Source organism: Pocillopora damicornis, chromosome 4, assembly GCF_964200805.1.
Source record: "Pocillopora damicornis chromosome 4, jaPocDami1.2, whole genome shotgun sequence".
NCBI lineage: Eukaryota > Metazoa > Cnidaria > Anthozoa > Scleractinia > Pocilloporidae > Pocillopora > Pocillopora damicornis.
Window position 1 is genome coordinate 8,088,232 of NC_142673.1, and position 20,847 is coordinate 8,109,078.

General features: G+C 35.8%; 1 protein-coding gene and 1 long non-coding RNA gene across 5 annotated transcripts; one reads left to right on the top strand and one right to left on the bottom strand.

Moving 5' to 3' along the window:
- Positions 1–1,657: 1,657 nt before the first annotated feature.
- Positions 1,658–13,574, bottom strand: LOC149046691 (uncharacterized). 3 transcript variants are annotated; one of them, XR_016185869.1, is made up of 5 exons: positions 13,285–13,574; positions 10,657–10,721; positions 10,371–10,443; positions 7,974–8,050; positions 1,658–2,212 (listed from the first exon to the last, which is right to left on the bottom strand). It is a non-coding gene; the product is annotated as an uncharacterized LOC149046691 (long non-coding RNA). The 3 variants fall into 3 exon arrangements; XR_016185868.1 differs by lacking the exon at positions 13,285–13,574 and having other exon boundaries at positions 10,657–10,780; XR_016185870.1 differs by lacking the exon at positions 13,285–13,574 and having other exon boundaries at positions 10,636–10,736.
- Positions 13,575–18,183: 4,609 nt separating this feature from the next.
- Positions 18,184–20,458, top strand: LOC113680820 (uncharacterized). 2 transcript variants are annotated; one of them, XM_027197875.2, is made up of 2 exons: positions 18,184–18,316; positions 19,819–20,458. In XM_027197875.2, exon 2 carries the CDS (start codon positions 19,819–19,821, stop codon positions 20,185–20,187), a length of 369 nt encoding a protein of 122 aa, XP_027053676.2. In that variant the 5' UTR covers positions 18,184–18,316; the 3' UTR covers positions 20,188–20,458. The 2 variants fall into 2 exon arrangements, with proteins under 2 accessions (XP_027053676.2, XP_089059971.1); XM_089203845.1 differs by lacking the exon at positions 18,184–18,316 and adding an exon at positions 19,348–19,552.
- The last annotated feature ends 389 nt before the right edge of the window (positions 20,459–20,847 follow it).

The following is a 20,847-nucleotide window of genomic DNA, read 5'->3' on the forward strand; positions in this document are numbered from 1 at the left end:
TCCGTTCGGAAGTATAATATATATTTTAAAACTCTAATGCCTGGTCACAAGCTCTATCGAGAAACTAAACAAATTGAAAGTTACCGCTGTATAAACCAGTTGAATTTTACCAAATTTTACGCTGAAGAAGTAGATTTTCATATCTCAAAGAAGGATCAGTTATTTGATAGAAATAAAGTTTGTGAATTGTTTCGAAAACCGTTGAAAAATAATTACAGATTGGACGAAAATCAACGTGAATATGCGAGCCAATCTTTCGACCAGTAAACGACGACTAGGTCTATTGACTAGAATTTTGTTTGCATTCTTATTTGCTCATCACGACTTAAGATACTTCCTGTTAAAACAGATTTACTTCAGACGAAAGTTGAAATCAGAAATCCAAATCAAAGAAGATCAGATAGTCTATCAAATAAAAGAGTTGTCATGTTTTCTTATTGAATGCTTTCACAGATTTATGACGAGTTTTATAAGCATTTAACGAATTATAAATATTTGCTCATTTTAGAATTAAAATTTGCACAGAGAGCTCGGTGATTTTTGCGAAACCGGTGCACGATCCAACAATACAAGTTCTTTTCAAGTCAAAGTTCAAGTTGTGGAAAATAAATAAGTTAATTAAGTCCTCGCTTTGAAAAGCTAGTGCCTTTGATTGCTTCCCGCAACGATCGTCATTTTGCTGGCTAATATGACATTTTTTCTTTCATACGAACTTAAGTCGTCTGAAAAACATATCAATTAAGTCGGACCAGGCATTTGGTTTTAAAATGTATCTCTGCTAGTTTATTTATTCCTTATTGTAAGTGGAAGAAAGATCTTTTGGGCAGTCACTCGATATAACACAGGAATACGTTTAAAAATAAAAACGATTTGTAAAAGCTTGAGATTTTGCTCCTCAAATTCAGCTCAAAATGAAACAGAAATTGAATGCGTCTGACGACAAAATCTCTTGAAATTATTCGCTATAAGAATTTATCAATGGTAACTTGGAGCCTAATTGTGAAATGCCTCAGCCCCTAAGAGGTAAAAATCGAATTTGAAAAGTTTGCTCCTATAACTTATACTATTTCGAGTCTCAAATTGCTTCTCAAATCGGGTTTAGGAAACTTGGAGCCCCGTAATTACACAAGTTAGCTTTTGAAGGCTGAAACCAAATTGGAAGAGGCCCCTTCAAACTTTTACTGATACTGTTTTTGTCAAATTTCCACGAGAATCTGATAAACATTCGGACCCTATGTACAAAATGTCTTAGTTATTGCAGCTTAATTGATCATATTTGTTTTTCAAAAGTTTAGCGAAGTTAGTATAAGAAATTTGGAGCCTGATTGTAAAATCTTTAGCTTTTGTAGCTAAAATCAAACTCTTGGATAATCTTTTATTTGCGTTCTTTTACATCCTGTGTTATATTCGAAACTGGCGACTTAAGAGATCTCGTGCAAAGAATTGAAGCATGAAAAGGTTGAGAGATGTATAGTCATGTCGGGTCGTAATTTCTTTGAAAGAAACTTTCTAGACTGTTTTGTTTTTTTTTAAGTGTGAACGAGAAAATGGCGATTACTCTTCAATTATTTTTGCACGAGATGCTGTTAAATTTTTTTGACGGGAATTGATATTTTTTTAAAGGATGCCTTGTTAAAATTTTTGCCGAAAACGTTGTCATGGGAAACTCTGTGCAAATTGGTCCAGAATTTCCCGCCAAAAGTCTTAGTATACATATGGAAAATTTTCCTTGACGCCTTTCAAATTTAATTAATTGAAAATTACTTAACTTGTGATGAAAGAGAATTCAAAACAAATAAAATACTTCATTAAATATTAAACTTGTGGTTTATGGAGTACATAACTAGGACAATAAAAGAATGAGACAAAAACTGATCACGATACTTTATTTATTGCTACTAGATGATAATACAAGAGAACAACAAAAATGACTAAACTTATTAGCAGTATAGAAGATATCTTAATTTTTTTTTTTAATTTTGAGCGCCGTATTTTTTCTAAGTTTTTTGGCGGGAAAATTTTTTATCTCAAAAAGCCCTTAATGTGGATTAAACCGACAAATCACGAAATAACAATTTTTCAGTCTCCAATATTTATTTCTGCGCTACATCCGTTTTGTACCTCTGAGTAGATCGTGTCTATCACTTGGATCGCAGTCTTATTTGATACGTGCTTGGTCTGCTTGAAGCATCAGAGATATTCACCACTCAGTCTGCAAACAAATGAAGATAAAACATGAATTAAAACCTTTCTCTCTCAAGCGATAATAGTATAGTGTTGGTTTCTTGCAGAGACGTATTTTTTAAACTTAGACGTGTAAAATTTAGTATTTAAATCTTTATTTACTGTGTGACTTAACAACTAAAGGTGAATGTAACCTAGATTTAAAGATACATTCCAATAAAATGGAAGAATTTTGTTGTAGCTGTTGTCGTCGAAATGACTTTATACTAAATTTGTTTTCAGGCATTTAAATCATTTCATTTTGAGCCGAACGTTTATAATTTCAGTCCAGCAAGAACAAGCAGTTAATCGAAATGCTTGCCAGCAATCCCTCTGAATTAACGAAATAATTTTTATGCAATAATGGAAAACATTTAGTTTCTGGTTGCATAAAATATATCTCTGATTGTTCCCAGAGTACCTGTTCAAATGAAATACTTTGCTCTTCTTCAAATTTTCGTCGAGAAAGCCAAAAAAAGTGAAAACAGGAGCATGTCAATGTAACTCCTGATGCGTTTGAATTTATGAGAGTCCGTGAATATGCGAATAACAATCACGAATAAAAATGGATTGATGACGTCTAACCACAATGGAAAGCTGTAAACTGCTCCTTTGAAAAAATGTATTTTTGAAATTATTCTCTGTTAAATGGCTTTAGTGAAAGTTATTAGATGAAGCTATCTGTTTCTATCATAAATTCAACTTAACACTGGATTTCATCGACGACCTACCACTATAACCCTCTAATTCCCAGAAGTGACTAACATGTAACCTCTCCCAATAATAACCATACATAATCCAGCAAACAGGTACAAGTTGTTGTCCTGATCTAACATCAAATTCTCATGGCTAATTTACAAGGAAATTTCCAGCAGCTGGAGGGGAGAATTATCAATCACATCTTGGAAGTTAAAGGGCTTGGCGAGTCATTTGCCGACCGGGTTACATTAGTTTGGATCAAGGTGGCAGTAAATATTTCACAGTTCTAGTGCTTTGGTGAATTAGTGCAATCAGAAAAGCAAGACTGATTACAAAATTTGCTTTCAACTTTTCAAAGTTTTCCAGTCAATTGTTTTCGAATAATGCTTTAAAAATACGTTAAGTTGGCCGAACGCACTTGTGTCTAACACAAGAATAAAAAAAAAGCATACAATGAATTTAACAAACATGTAAACAGAATTCCCTAAAAAAATTTGTACACATGAATAGAATCTTTAATTTCTATGAGCACATGGTACTTTTCTTTTCAAAAGAGCTGGCTAAACTCCCGAAATTTCCTACTAAAAAACTCAAAAACGCCCTGAAATTTAAGAACGAATTCCGCGAATCGAAAAATCGAAAAATATCAATTTTGTAGAGCATGTTATTTCAATTTGCTTTTAGCCTCAAGAGCTGAACATGTCAAAAAAATTATTTCTCATGATCAGGTTTCTTAACACTTTGAGATACAAACATCAAGTTTTGGAGCATACTTTTTAAATTTTATTTTCGTCTTAAGAGCTAAAATATTATCAATGATTGGGCTCCACGATTTTTATTGAATCACCTTCAAAAAGTGTTACATGAGTTGATGATTACAGTGGCCGGTAGGAACAAAACTGAATCACAAATCCTAAAACACTAACACAAAATTTAAAACACAAATACAAAGTCTAAAACAGTAACACAAAACCTGAAACACAAACGCAAAACCTAAAACACTGACACAAAACTTGAAACATGAAACACAAAACCTAAAACAGTAACACAAAACTTGAATCACGGACACAAAACCTTAAACACTGACACAAAACATGTCACACAATCGCAAAACGTAAATGCTAACACAAAACTTAAAGCACAAACACAATACCTAAAATACTATCACAAAACTTGAAACATGAAACGCAAACCTAAAACACTATCACAAAACACGACACGCAATCGTAAAACGTAAATGCTAACACAAAGCTCGAAACACAAACTTAAAGCTCAGAAGAACAAGAAAGCCAGTCAGTATGCAACATCGCGCGTGTCACAGTAAACCGAAACTTGGATTGGAAGTCTGGGGACAAAAGGGCGTTTTCCGCTCTTTCTCGCGTCACCCCAAAACATTCCGTGACTGTCGTCTTTTGGTGAAAAAACTTGATAGAAATGTTTGGCGAAAAACACAAATTTTATAAACGAAAATTTTAAGGCCCGAAAGGCCAAAAATTTTTTAAGGCCCCACCTTAATTTAAAGCCCGAAGGGCAGGAAAATTTTTCGGTTACCCACCTTAGAATGAAGTCTGGATTCGCCACTGGAAGTCACACAAACATTCTTTTATTGGAGATTTTCCTTTGTTTATTTTAAGCTAAGAAAAATTTATTTTACTGAGGCTTTGTTGCTGTTAATTTAAGGTTTTTTGTATTTCCTTTCTAGTCTTTAAAGGCTCTTTGTATCAATCATATTACGCCTTTTGTGGTTATTTTTTCCGGATATGATTTCCCACGCACGGTAAATGAAACAAAGAAATTTATCTTTCTGGGCCCAGTTGTATAAAGGGCGGATAACACTATCCAACGGATTATCGCTATCCAGCGGATAAGTAATAGCAAAACGTTTAGCGTTATCCACCGGATAGAGATTTATCCAGTGGATACCGTTATCCAATCTTCGAACAACCAGGGCCTGGTCATCAAAGTTTCTTTGTATTAATTATTTGACGCCTTTTGTGGACATGTTTTCCGGATATGTTTTTTCACGTACGGTAAATGAAACAAAGCCATTTATTATCCTTTGTGTTAGTCGGCATTGTTACGAACGTGTTTGTACGAGTTTTGCATTCGTGTTGTGGGTTTTGTAATTATATTTTGATTTTTGTGTTAGTGTTATGGGTTTTGAGAAGCTATTTTAAGTTTTATATTCATGTCCTAAGTTTTGCAATTAGGTTTTGAGTTTTGTGTTAGTGTTGCGGTTTTTTGATTCTGTTTTAAGTTTGTGTTTGTGTTGTAGGTTTTGTGACTCTGTTTTGTTCTTACCGGCCACCGTAGATGATAAACGTTAAACAAGATTAGAGAAACAGATATCAATTGCTGAACAGACTCTGTCAGTTGGTTTCAGCGTAAAGAGCTCAGAAGTGGGAAAAAAAAGGCCTTGACATTTTTATCAAAACTCGTTAAAAAAGAATTAATGTATCATGCCATTGATGAAAAACTCTAGAAGCAATTTGAGAGACTAAAACCGACTTTTGAACTTACTGTTCAATTTGGATGTAGCTTGGCTCAAGAGCTCAAACATTTTGGATTAGTACAAAGTGGATCACAGTTATTGAATTTCTAATCTTATGATTGGCTGAACGAGGCCGTATTCTGAGTTTGTAAGCTAGCCCCTGGCTCATAAACAAGCTCCGACAAATTTAGTAAATGAATTCGTTAGCGAAATCCCCGGCTCTGTTAGCGAGTCGTCATTGAGCAATGGCCGAAAAGTATGAATTTAACCCAGAGCTTACATCTATTACAACGAATTAACAGAACTAATAGAAAATACAACTCCTATATCCACCATAAGAAACTGCTAAATTTGATATAAAATATTTCAAGGTATGCAACGGAAAATTAAGCAGTATTTATTTGCTGTAATCTAGTTGGTAATGAGAGTAATAATGTACACACACACACAAAAAATTACGCGCTTCTGACTGAGGACGAATGCATTTTCGTGTAACACGAGGACAAAGTTGTAACACGAATGCAAATTACAAATAGGTTGCGCACACTTTCAAAATTTCGTCTGTCTTGGCCTCCGGTGATATTTTTTCATGTAAACTATGAACAAGTAATAACATGATTTCTCTTGCAATTTGGTTTATTAAGCACTTGTTAAGTTTTTAAAAGACTACAAATTGCGCGAGCCCTACGGGCTCGTGCAATTTTGTTGTCTGTGAAAAATTTACTGGTGCTTATTAACATCAATTTGCAAGAGAAATCATGTTATTGCTTATAATTGTTTTTTTGTGTGCACTTTTAGTAAAAAAGTTAGCGTACTCAAGCTTGCCGACTATGATATTATCTTAACCAACCTGGCGCTACGCACCTGACTGGTTATATATCATCTCATATTCGATGCAACTCGTAGGATAATTGTTTGTGATTAGGCTCGAGAATTTTTCATAAATCAAGTTAAGATGAAATAATATATAAATTGATGATAAACCTAAGATGCTTTTTAAGAAACAAAGAGCATTTCATGGAACATCTTTTCCCAGTTTGTTTTTTAAGCCTAACAGCTCATACATTTTCAATATATTAGTCTCTGAAATTCTTTTTTGAGATCACGTCAACAAAAACAGATCTATGTCAGTTGAAGATAAATTCAGGAGACTACTTGGGGAAAAACACTAATCTTGGGGTATTCAATAATAATTTGGTTTTAGTCTCTTGAGCTTAGACAATGTTAGTGCTAAGGCTTGAAGGTTCTTATTGAATCACGTCAATACTTGAAAAGTCTCGTATAAATTGATGTTAAACACAAGAAACACTGTAATATCTACTTTTGGAGCGATCGCTTTTAATTTGGTTCACGACTCGAATTCATAACAATCAGGCTCTTAAGGGTTAACAATTTAAATTGAAATAATATTCATATATGTAAGATACTATAGGAGAATTAAACTTGTCAGAAATCTCAAAAAGAATTCTGGAAAAAAATCAAGAAATGATAATTGTGGTAGCATACTTGAATTTTGCTTGTTTGCCTTAGGGGATGACATATTCAATAATTGCGCTTCAAGGACCTTATCCAAGGAAGTAATATTGAAAGAAATTATCAGACTCTAAACTTACTGGAGATCTAAAAAAATTCATGTATCTTAGTTTGAGAACTCCTGAACATGCTAAACTTTTTTTGGCTCAAGAGCCGATACATTCAGACTTAAGGCTGACCAAAATTTGTCATCAAATGAAAACCTTCTTTAACGTCTTATGACCATCACCCAAGAAAATTTCTCGGTCTATTATCTGTTGTAAGTGCTCAGAAAATAAATAAGCTCGGCGCTTTCCTTCCTTTTTTTATCACTTTACTCTTGGATAAAGATTGCCTTGCGAAAGTAGAGCATCCTGAAATATTTTGCAGATTCTAATCGCGACCGAGGGCAGTATGACCTCTATCAGAAAGTCACAAAAAACTAACCTTTGTGTAGAACCAGGCTAGATTCAGACAATCCTTTTGATGCGAGCACGAATTCAAATGCAAATATCCGAGAAATTCAAGGTCTTGGATGAGAAATTTCCTAAGCCAGAGAGAGATAGTTTGTAAAATGTCTGCACTTTTGTATCAAGTACCTTTTCAAAACGATTTAGTAAAAGTTGGATTCTAATTGGATGATCGACATTATTCTTACGATGATTCACAAATCTTAGAAATTAAAGGTAATTTGATAGGCTTAACCGTTGCTATGGTAATTTGCAAGGACAGATAGATAGTCTTGACATGCACAAGGGTGACAAGGTATTTCTCTGACGCTTTTGAAACAGATGAAAGGTATTTATGGTATAATTAATTCATTAAACGAACACTGCTGAAAACAACTGAAGGCCACCTCAATTAAGAAGAGATTCAAGTAATCAGACAATGAAGAAATTAATTCTTTTCTTAATTTGTAGTTGTTATTCATTACCGACTGAGATAGTTTTGAATCGCAAACATAGGGTAAAACCAGGTTAAATTGTTCAATTAACGCAGATGAACAGGCCCAGATAGCTGACATGTTGTTAAAATCCAATGATCTAACCTTGTTAGAAGTTGGAAGGTATTCCTTTTCTTCCTTGAGTTTCTTTGTTTCAAGGTGCTCTCGTTTTCTTATTGATACTGTTTTATAGAGAAAAAGGAGACAAAGATATGGTTGGATACGTACATACTTGCGTGCTTTTTATTCTTAATAATTAAGGAAAAAAGTTGAACGACTAGATCGAAAAACTCACTTCAAGCAACCACAAATTCTGCTGTCAAATTTAAGGTCCTCTGGCTTTATTGAACAAAGACATCAGGAATTTTCATTGTAATAACTTACTTAGCATTCGGAAACAAAATTTGTAATTAATTGGGAATAATCAGCTAACTTTCACTATTGGGCTTTTAGCGAAGAACTTTATGGATATTTGACAAGCATACTGTTATCATGGAAATATGATGTGACTATAGGCATACCTATTAAATTTGATACTGTTATTTGACGAGCTAAATACTGCCAACAATGATAAGTGTTTCTTTGAAATTCGTATTTTAAAACCAACATAAACGGAGCGGCAATCCTCTCCTTCTTTGGTCAGCGATTTTGGAGCTAATGGGAAGCGTATAAAAAACACTCTAGGTCAACGCACTATGACCATAAAACTAGCTGAAAATTTGTATAAGAATGAAAAGAGAAATACATAAATAAGCGAATTTCTCGCGTTGACACTGGAGTCACGTTTGAGAAGAACTGTCATGGCAGCTGTCGCTAAGGATTTGTCTTACGTTGTGCTGTGTATCACGCTCTTCCTTTTCACATTTAACTCCGTAGATCAATTTTACAAGGGATACAAAAAGTAAAATGAACACTGCATTATTGTCCATATTTATCTCTCTATAGATTATTTACCTGAAATATATCGTGACCGGCAAATTGAACACCATGAATCCTCGACATGATATTAAAACCACTTCCTCCAGCATAAGAAAAGCTCGCCGTGGTAATAGGTAATAGACATGGTAATAGGGCCAAATAACCTTATTTTTGAATCAATAGAAGCTAAAAAAGACGCTCAAATTTTTCGTAGTTCGTAAGCTCTTTCCTCGTGCAAGGCTGAGCGCAAATATGAATATTGATTTAAAAATCCTTTGTAATTCAAATGAGTTTTACGACTTCAAGGGCGGGTTCAAGCAATCCGGACGCCGAGTTCTTCGGTCTGATACGTTCAAATACAAAACGAAGTAGGATTCCTTACTTTAGACATATTTTCAATTTAAATTAATATTTTCAACAGAGAGCTACAAATAATGTTGTAATTTTAGGAATATCATTCTCTCGAACCCGAACCTAACTGAATTTGAACTTGAACATTCGGCTTTAACAGCACTTTTATTTATTACCGAAGCAGACACTAGGTTATATACTTCTGGTCATTAACTGTCGGTTAACCAGAACTCCGCAATATCTTGATCTGTTTTTCTTTTCCACGGGCATTTTGAGTTAACAGGGTGCTGCTGTTTTTCAAGCTACACTAGATAAGCGTCGACGAAATCCCTTGAGGCGAAATTGATATGCGACGCGTGAATTTTGCAGAAAGGTGAGAGTGATTTGTGAATTTATGAAACAATGTGAGGCCTGATTTGCTTCCTGTAAGGTACGTGACCTGTGATTTTTTCTTTCATTTCGTGAAAACGTTAAGATTTCCCTGAAACTTTGGACACAAGAAGAAAGACATGGAAGTTTTCCCTTTAGTTTATATACGTGACAGTAAATTTCCTAATTTGTTTGTGAGAAACAGGATCAGGACTCCCCTTTGCTACACTCGAGAGAGAGCTGTTTTATTCAGCCACCTTCCGACTGGATAACGTCACGTACGTGATTGTAATATATATGTGCGCATAAATGCAATATCTTCAGGCCTCTCCAACTGTTCAAAGAAAAACACTTAAGGTAATTATTCCACCCTTAATTTTCGGTGTATATTTACAGGTTCTCTTCGTGTTCATTAGTCTAGGGACAGATAGATAGAAAGAATACAGGGCCAAACTTTGACATGGTTAAGTCTTGACTATTGCAATACAGAAAATGAAACAAAAGAATCAAAGGAGCTTCCTTAGCTTTGTCGCGCCAAAACTTAGCCAGATATAAATGGAGTAAAAACAAGAAACTGAATCCTTGAGTTGATGAATTGAAGGTCAGTTCATGGATCTTAACTCTTTCTGTTGTTGATTCACAATTGTACAGATTTCTATTCCGGCTGAAGAGAAATGACCATCGGAAAACAGCAGAGGCGAGATAGAAAACCGATAATATACAACTAGTCGGCTACACTTCGTTATGTTCATGAGTCTCCCGGTGTTTACCATTTTGGCAGTCATAGTTTCGTTAAAGGTCTACATCGCCCACTTTGCAATTTTCGCCCGTCGATTTGTATTGTTTGGGTTGGGAAATTTTTACCTTTTCGTGGTTTTTTTCCTTTTCAATTTCGTTCGTAGTAGAATGGTATGTCCCATAAAAAACAGCGATAACACTGAAAATAAAACAAAGAGAGTTCGCTTTCAATTTAACACACATGACTGAGTTATAATTAGGCAATATATAAAATACTTTTATCAAGGCTTCGCTGACTCAGTGATCTAGAACGGCAAAGAATGATCATTATCACGCTCGTGACAAGACGAAAACCATCTTTCTCTATTTTTTGATCGAGCTTACAACTTACCGTCTTTTTCATTCTACTTACAGATCATTACCATCGTTGTCTATCTTCGAACTGTTTTGACATCAATTTCGAACCATTAACATCTGCTATGAATAGAAAACACACCTGCATTTTTGGTAAGTACTTTATATCTAGTTTATCATTTTTCCTACTTCAGAGACGTATGTCAAGGCTTGTGTTGAGTAGTTTCAGCCCCCACGCCTAGATTATATGATTGATAGTTTTCACTTAGATTTGGTGAGATTGAAAAGGATAATTTATAAGGTAAATGCGATTTTATGTCTGCCTCTCTCTCTCATGGCTTAAACTTGTCTGCTAACATTCCATCGTCTTAAGAGATAAATTCTGCTTGATGCCACCTAAATGATTTGTAATTAAGAGCTTCCTGGTGGAGCCTCTTTCCCTAATGGCTCCTGTTATCCATCCAGCTATGTCTGACTACCTCGACTAGATGTAATTTCTTCCATAATCATCTCACTAATTTAGATATTGAGTTCCATATGCTCTCTGGCCTAAATTTTAATTATTTCACTACACATAACCCCCATTCGAATCAAGATATTGTAAATTATATGTGAAGAAATTCACTCTCCTTTTTAAATTGCAATATCAGGAGCTTGCAAGCTAACTTTGGCAACCTGGTTGTTACGCTATCTCAGTGAGTTGTATTTTCCAATGTTTGTGATAAGGGTAACAGCATTTTGTCCTAACCAAGCTGTATACTAATGCCTAAGGAGTTGGCCCCGATGTAAAGAACAATCTTGCATATTCTCATCGTTCAGATTTCTCCGCTCAAGTCAAGAATGATTGTCAATCCTTATGATTCGTAGATATAGGCTAAAATACGATCTGTGGAGTTTTTTTTTTTTTTAGAAACCCTTATGTCAATTTAGATACCTTCTTAAATCGAATTCATCGTGAAAACAAAAAATTGTGCTTCGTTAGAAGATTGGGTTCATATTATTCTCAACCTCAAACTTTGAGGCCACACAGAAAAACAGATCACTCTGTACCTCTCATAGACAAAATTTTCTTCAATTTCCTTCAACACTTCTCCACCATCTACCAAATTATCTCATTGACCATAAATTATCCTCTTTACCAGCCAACATCAAAGTTTTCGGACGAGACTATTTAAATTTAAATAAACAAGTCTTGATTATTAACATACAACCGATACAATCAATAATTATCCTGCTATGGCACCAGGAATGCCACTAATTATCAAACGCATTTGTGCCGTACGAATCTTAAGCAATCTACAATTCTTTACCCAGGTCCTAAAATTTGAAAGTCTCGCCCTGTATCGGTCACTCGTTCGTCAAGTTCGTCAAGAGTTTTAGTAGAATAAACACTGAATTGGCCAAGCTGCTCATTCGAAACACTTAGTTTTTTTAAATGTATTGTTGAAAGCAAGGTGGACTCTCACGAAAGCTCGGTGGTTTCTTGAGGTATCCTTTCCTAATAGTTGTAATGCTGTAAATTTATATTTCTTCTTATTGTTAAAAAGGCAAATAAATGATATAAATGGTAATGTTGATGACGAAACTAGGATCAGTTACTTAGAAATGTTTCTGAACTATGCAGTATGTTTGATAATTGTCACATTGAGATATCTGAGGTTACTGATCTCCATGTACTCATCAAGCAATTTTCTTAGCGAAAAAAAGTAGACCAGTGTTAGCCGTGGATAACCGATGGAATCAAGACCTCTATTACAATAGAGAATGGTTTATTTCAGAAGTTCTCTAAGATAAAAACCACCTACCTCCATGCAAGAACAATATCTCCGAGCGAGCACAGTGAAAATAAAATTAAAATCTTCTCGCCTCAGTGTAATATCCCTTATGCATCTCGCAGCAGCAATATTCGAACTGAACTGCATGACATTCGTTTTGTGTAAAGGAGTGCTCCGACTTTGTAGACGAGTTATTTTGAACTACAGTTGGTTTTAATTTTGAAAACAGTTTTGTTTTGATTTTTGATATCGAGGCTACTATTGTACAGAGAATAACTAATGAAGACCATTTTGCTTCGAGTTTGCGAGATTGTCGAGCGAGCAGTCGAGGGTTTGAATCGCTAGAAGTTGTGTTCAATTTACACAGCCGGAGGACAGCATGTTCCGAGCAGATTTACGTTTAGAATTCCGGGCAGAATAATTGAACAAAAAATAGAACGAGATTATTACGAAGTTTAGCAAGGGTGGCAGGCAGAATATGTTCATTTATCAGCAAACCAAATTACCAAGATCTACGCTATACCGCGCTAAAAGAGAATTCAAAATTGGATAAAGACTTTATTCCAAGTAGCAACAAGCCCTTTGAGGTGGAAAGCAGAGAAGGCGTTCAAAATAAGTCATACTGAGCAAAACATTTAAACCAAGAAAGGTAATGAAGTATCTTTTTAATTGAAGTCGTTCTTCAGTTCTTTAAAACTTCAGCTGTGTATTTTTCACGTTATCCTAGCCCTGAGAGTTTGTGTAACACTTTTTTTACTACAGTTCTCTCCTTTCGCATTCATCCATTAATTAGACTGGCGAAACACGAATTAACTTAAAGTAGGTAAAATTAAATTTTGACATTTACCGCTTACATCACTGAACTTAGTATGTGTCAGTGGAGGGTTTGGAAAACCTAAAAATCCACAAACCTTTCCTGTTGTTGAATTGGTTTGAAGGCTTTACATTTCTTCATATCCTAACTTTTCCCTCTGACTAGAAAGCAAAGATTTTATATCGCTGACGGTTGTTGTTTGCCTATGAGCATTAAACGCTACTGGTTCCAGGTTCCATCACGGTGTGCGGTGCTTGAACGAAGGCTTGTACGTATCTAATGCACTAAGTATCCAACATAACTTATCAATAAAAGTACCGACAAACATCAGTTAATAATAAATGTAACTCAAAGATATTACACTGAGCCTTGCCTTTAACCATGATTTTTTTTCTCAGTTCTTTGCTCGATTCTAAATAAGTTCAAGGTTAAGTGTTTCAGATTTAAAATTTAGTGAGAATTTTTTTTTCCCATCGGGTATCACGATCAATTTCACGGATACAAAAGCATTCGAGAGGACAATCGGCACTAAAAAAAATCATTCTTGACACGGCTTGAACTTAAATCACAGCTCGTGCTATACTTAGGTACTCGCCGACCTAAACTCTCAAAATATCATGACACAGCACGTTCGTACACTGCGTAAAGTCAAATGGATATTTATCACGACAAATTGGTTCCTCATCCTGTGAAAAATGGTGTCAGATAATATTTGAAAATTGAGACTCTGAATGTTTAATGTTGAATATAGCATTTTAAAAAAGGAGAGTTTAATGGGTTACAGTCAAATCGGCTACAAGAGAGAAATACTTTTGCGACGCGAACTGATAAAATTAGTTAATGGTCCCTTGTCATTGCATGCTGGGGGCGTTGGTTGAGTGGAGATCAAACGAAAAAACGTGGGAAGGAATAAAAACACGAGGAAAGCATCATTCCATGCGAGCAAACTTCGCTAGAGGTCCCTGATTGAGAACCGCGCCAGACGAGAAACAAGGTTAAGTCTTATCCTTTTCCGGTCTCATTAGTGCCAATCAATTTTTTTTTAAATGATAACCTGTTTTCACAAAGTGAGGCCTCCTCTTTCGTAGGCGTATGGTATAAAAGGAGTGAAGTCTAACCTTACTGGCATATCTATGAAGAGTATCAGATCTTATATATTCAAATTGCTGAGGCTTGTTCAATGTAACTTAAAAGAGGAACCCTTCATTGAGCCACTAAGAAGAAAAATGCGTTGTTGTTATGTAACTTGTAATAACCCCAGGTTCAAAGATTACCGATCAAAATGTCAAATGACTCAGTCACTCTCTCTTGCCTGATTTCGCTATAATTGTTTAGGTTCAGGAAACTAGAGCGTCACGAGAAGCTGCACTTGTTTTGAGAATGAAGCCACAGCAAAGTTGCAAGAAAACCTGCATGTTCTTTTCGAACACGTTGTTGGACAGAATCAATAGGTATGAATGTGAATCAGCTGAAAAAGTTTCAGCTGATACCACGTGCTGTTTGGACTGTCCAATGTTTCAGGAGTCCAAAAGTCGCCATGGCTTAAAGTGGCGTTTAGAGATTCGTAGCCAATCAATCAGATGATTGTGAGCAAAGGGATCTAGTGGTGGGCGTTATAAAGAGATTTTGGTCCTGACTTAAGGGAAGCGTGGTTGGTTTATTAAATAAGACGATTTAAAAAAGCAGAAGGAAAGATAAATATGACTTAAGATATTACATCGCCCCAAAAAATGCCACAGAACTTTGTACCTTGAAGTAATCTAAATACTCCTTTTTCCGTTATCCGCATTACTATAAAGTACTTGTTTGTGGCCACTTAATGCCGGATTGTTTTGGTTTAATTTATCAGGAATGTCATCAACAAAAGTGGAATCAAGAAATCTAATTCCTTGCGTATTCTTTTTTTTTTTTTTTAATTTTTTGGTCAGTTAATCCTTCAGCGAAGGATATTTGGAAAGAAGTAGGTTTTACATATATTTGGCCCATGCCAACCATGCAAACTCAAGATCTTGAAGTTAAATGAAAAAATGAAAGTTCACGACTTTTTGCAGTTCCTTTTCCATTTTTCAGGGGATTCCAGATTTCGTTTGCAGTGATTACATTTCATAACTGTCTGATATGTTACAGTTATACTCGTCTGCCTTCAGGTTGGCATTTGTGGAATAATCGGGAAAATTGCGGAAATTTTTCCCTGAGAATGAATATTGTTTCCGCTGACCGCAGGTCCAAGTGACTGTATTCTAATGAGAGATAGCGATGGGAAGAGGAAGTCATGTAAAGGGATGATTGATGATTGAGCTTAAAGGAATTAGAATTAACTCATGAGTTATTGCTCTGACAATGGGATGTGCGTTTATCAAAGCATAAAACGGAGGTTTAAGTTGTTGTAGTTAGCTTAAAGTTGATAGAGGCCTCGATGTCCAATTTGGAACAAATCATTAACAGGAATAAAAATGACGTTGAAACGTAAGCGCCTAAGCTAATTTCCTGTTGTTTATGCGTGTAAAATCGAGCTGGCACGATTTTTTGTGTTGCACAAGAACATTGTATGTTAAGGTACGTGACTGAGGGAGAGAGAGAGAGAAAGAGGGAGACAGATAGCCTATGTTTAGAAGATATGAAGGTGAATTATGAGAGAATCGTGAAGCAGACTCAGGAAGCCTTGTTAACAGAGAACTTGAAGGTCAAGAACTTGGTTTAAGAGGTGAACGTTCTTAAATGGTTTACTGTGAGGCGATAATGGTGCTAAAGACGCTATCCTTTACTGAACAATAATTTATCATGCAATATTTCTCCTTCAACATGCATGCCAAAGTTAAGATAAGACTCAAAAATTGTGCAGCTTGACTCGTAAAAAACCCATTTAATTCCCGGAATTTTGGTTAAGTGACATACTGCCACGTTTTAAGTTAAAGCTTTGTCTCTTGTATTTGGTTAAAAAATTTAAATCCAAATTCTTCTGTGGCTGAATGCATTAAAAAGCGAATTAACTCCGGCGAATTATTTCTTCATTGCAGTATCTAAGGCCAAGAAGTGGTATGAGCTATATAACTAACTTTATTATTTCCGTTTAGATGTAATGTAACAACAGTCTACAAATTTCTTTAAGAGTCTTACTGGCGTCTTTCTTTTTATTATCTTTTCAGTTTTCCGGTCAGTTTTGAGGGGGAAGTTTCGAGATATTTGAGAACGTACCGGGGTATATTTTGCAAACTATTTTTTTCTAAGAATGTAATTTTTATTACCACATTAAGTATGGAATTTCTCCTTAGAGGCGCTTAAATATGCCAAGGAAAATTGAGGACGAATCTGTAATTTGTGCCGGCAACATAAAGATATATGTGTGACCACACTTGTTGTAAAAATGTGATACTATCTTCTTTTTCACTTATGATTCAAGGATGCGCAAAATCTGGAAGTAAATTAAGTTATTCTATTTACAGTTTTTCGTTGATAAAAAATGAAAGCTTTGGTTGATGTTGACGTAAACGAGGGATATCATCACGTCAACGCCGGCTCAGAAACACTTCCAACCCAATTTTATTAAACACTAGAAAATTCTCCACCCTTTCACAAAAAAGAATAATTTGCATGTGTTAATTTAGAGAACTTTCACCCGGCAGCTTTCTTTACACATTTGCTCTCATTACGTTTTTCCTCTAAGAGGGAAAACGTTTTGATATCCAGAGCTGTTGAACCTGAGTGACACCCTTTTGACAAGATTGAGTTGTCGTTACAGTCCAAGAGCCAATTATTTGGACGACAGGTGTCTAGACGAGAAGATAGGCATATGTCTCAAAAAAAATAAGCCTGCAACGAAAATACGGCATTTGTGAACGTGCAATACCCACCATTTCGGTCTCTGAATCGCTACCTTTACGTCACACTAGTGTTGAGCGCGATTTTGATCTAAAGAGCGGTTTTTTCAGGAAGCAATCGTCAGAGAAGATCCATTTTAGGAACACTAAGTTTTAATTTCGCTTTGACTCTTCATCTCGTAAAAGTATCACGTTCTAGAGATTTCTCAGTTGACAAACCAGCTGCGGTTAAAAGATAGATTTCAACAGCTTCCGTACACGATGAAGTGCTAACAAAAAGGAAAAAACTACAATATTGAGTGTTTTGCAAACACCGATAGAATGAAGTCAGAGTTTTAAGAGGAAAACTGGTATTTTCATTCTAATCCTTTAAAAGACAAGTTATAATCAATTTTGCTGTGCACCTCTATGGCAGGTATAAAATCAAGAAACTTAAAACTATATACGATCATATCGTAATATATCTTTTCGCGTTCGTCAATGTCAAACAAACAATTGAGATTTGAATAAATTACGTAAAATCAATTTTATTCAACGCTTGCTCCGTAAGTGACGATATGATTGGGTTCCATCAATCATCGAAGAGCCCTTTGATATTCTTTGCATGACAATTAAGGGGCGGCAGAAAATCTGCTTCCTTCAACACCAGTGATCACGAATATTTGTGGGAAATCCCATTTTCGTGCAAGAGTACACCCAGATTATTTTTATATCCATAAGAAGCCGTTTATCTGACTGACTTTAAATACCACATTTTCTTACTCTTCAGTCGACAAACAAGGGATTTGTGATGTTTGTTTTAGTTTCCAGACAATTGGTTGTTTTGCTTTGAGGGCAGTCGCTGAGTAAAATTCTGTGTTTCGGATAATCTAAAACATGTAAAAATAGCATCCATCTTCCGAATCTTATCATCTCTTCTGCAAAATTGTGTGTTTAAGCAAATCGATTTTCTAGAGCGTCTTCCTTAAAAGTTCCGGCAATTTAATTCCTTAAGAAAGGCAAGTTATTAATGATAAGCAAATACTCTAAAGGCTGTTTACATTTGACACAAATTTTTCCTCCATCCCCTTAAAGCAGGATGCATAAGTACAGGAACAATAACACTTAGCCTTATCTGCCAGTATCTATTCCGGAAATGGTACCGATCATGTTGTTTCGCAAGCTCTGTCCCATGACTATTTAGGGCAGATACGTTTTAAATTAAAAGTTATTAACCAGCAATATCTGAACGCGCAGGCAAGCTTGAGCGTTTGACTTCGAGTAAAAGGCCGGTAAATCTGTACTTCTGCCCTCAAAGACAAAACAATCGAGGTAAGAGATAGAAAACTACGAGTGTTTCAGTTCGATTCTAATTAACACGATTTGATTCGTGTCAAACTACAAAAAAATTTGCCATTATTCAACGAAGAAATTTTAAATTAACTTCGGAGGAGTGTCTGTCACTTAAGTCTGTCTTTCGTGTTAGGCTTACACTTGATGCAATTTTCCAGTGAGTTTTCGATTCCAATTTTACAGTTTAAACATTTGAGCAGAGGAACTCGAAATTATTTAGCATTTCGTGTGCGAAATTCGTCTCTATTTTGAAGTGGTAGTTGAAGTCGCCAATTGTTTGTACACTTGAAATATATGTGAACAAGCTCAGAAGCTCAGCAGGATCAACTGCATCAAAGGTCGTTTCGTTTAGGTTATTACTTGATTTAAGTGTCTTGCTGCCGGAATAGTTTGGACTGTCCTCAAGTAGAAAAAAGCAAAAGCAACAGTTATATTCCTTAATTGACCAAGCACGGTCAATTTATATCTATGCACGATTTTTTTTCAATGTGTGGGCGCTGCGCTCTTGGGAAATTTTAAATTTAAATTTCAAAATACATTAAGAAACTTAAGCATCAAGGCTCTTGGGATAATTAACGAAAAAGGTTACGAAATGTGGAACATACAGCTACAAAATATCAAGTTACGAATTTGGTCAGTTTGTGTACTCATTTTTTGAGAACAATGCTACCTGAGGAACTAATTGGCAAATGACAGAGATACCCCATAAAATTGATTATTTTGTCACCCGATGGAAAGAACCCTAAGCAGGTATCTGAATGATGAAGTAGCCCAATAATGCTGACTGTGCAGATGAAAATCATTGAGAAATGACGTTTTTGCTTCGAATTTTAAACAAAAATTGAGTTATGTAATCGAAGCACGTGCCTGTTAGCTGGATTCGACTGATTAGAACGTGCTGTTTTCAAGACGAAAGTTATCAACATGCTTTCAAATTCTGACAAACAACTGAAATTGCAGTCCCGTTGGGTTACTTGACAGCTTATCAAAACTCAAGCCGAAAAACCTGTAAAAAGCATATGACGTCATTTTCCTTCCCAGCGGCGTTCACCGCCGGTGTGGCACAATCCCGGGAGGTATTTTAGAACGTGGACATTTTCCCTGCGCATAGAAGGACAAAAACTTCTGGGATCAGGATTCGCCACAATCGAAAGGCTGTGAATTTTGTCGCAAGAACACTAGCTTTACCAATCTACGAAGATTTTGTCCTACAAGGTGCGAGTTTCATTCAAAAGCATATTCTATGAATAATCCACTTCAACCACCTTAGCTACAGACCGAGGAAAATTTGCAAAACAACGACAAAAACACGCGCAAGTAGAACAAAACATTTAAAGCAGACGTGACTTGACAGCGCTGCTTAGTTGGTTGATATTGTAGTTTATCAATAACGGCTTCAAATTACTAAAATACTTTCCTCAGGGGAATGAAGACAACAGTTTAATTTTTTGATAATATTGACCTTCTCCACTCTCTTGCAGATGAACACAATTCAAATGGCAGGATTTGTTTTCTACGTTATGCTCAGCATAACTTTAAGCAGTAGTAGTCCCTTAGAGAGAATAAAACGTTCCTTAGGAGCTGGTGATTGTCCCCCCGGTGTATGGACATGCCTCGCAGAAACGCGCGACTATAGGATGATTGAAGAACCCAACCAAGAGAACTTTGCTGTTGGAGTCGACAACGTCGCTGGCGTCGCCGCCGCCTGCCCGCCTGGAGTATGGACCTGCGTGCATTTTAGTAAGCGACAAGCAGCGAAAAGAAAAACGATGCTGGAAAAAATGTCGAAGCAGCGAAGGAGAGTCCAGAGATCGGTTAAGAACTGTCCCCCCGGAATCTGGGTGTGTTAAGCCTCGAGTACGATCCGCCTAAACATCTCCAAGATTATTTTGACGAACCGTAGAATGCTACGAAAAGAACCGTGTTGTAGTTTCGCTCCTTAACTTAACAATATTAGCCTTCCAATTTAAAATTATTATATATTTAAACCTATTTTAAAACATTCCTCTGCTAAAAGGTTAAAGAACTGAGTTTTATTTAAAGCATGCATTTAGTGTTATTATTTGTCTGGTTTGTTTAGCCCTTGGGGCGAAGTACTGGATTAAAAACATGGCACAATAAGTTTGGTGGTTTTTGTCTTTGATCGGAAAATTACATTCAGGGAAGAATTCCATTGTGTGACAATGAATAAGCCTTCCGGTCACGTAACACTAAATGCGTGACACCCTGACATGAATTTTTCCTTTTTTTTTTTTTCTTTTTTTTTTTTTTTTCATGAACGCAAATGCTTCTCGTAAAGCTGAAAAAAAAAAACCGTGAACCTTAAAAAAATTCTTCAACTGTCTGTCATACGTGTCACGCAACCATGATAATTGTTTGAAAATCCCCCACTTAAACATTTGTCCATTTAATTCACCTATCTGGTTATTCCTAATTGAGTGTTTAAAAATACCAACTTTTGGCGTAAATTCGTCTCCCTCTTTCTCACGGAAATTGCATTTTCCGTTTGA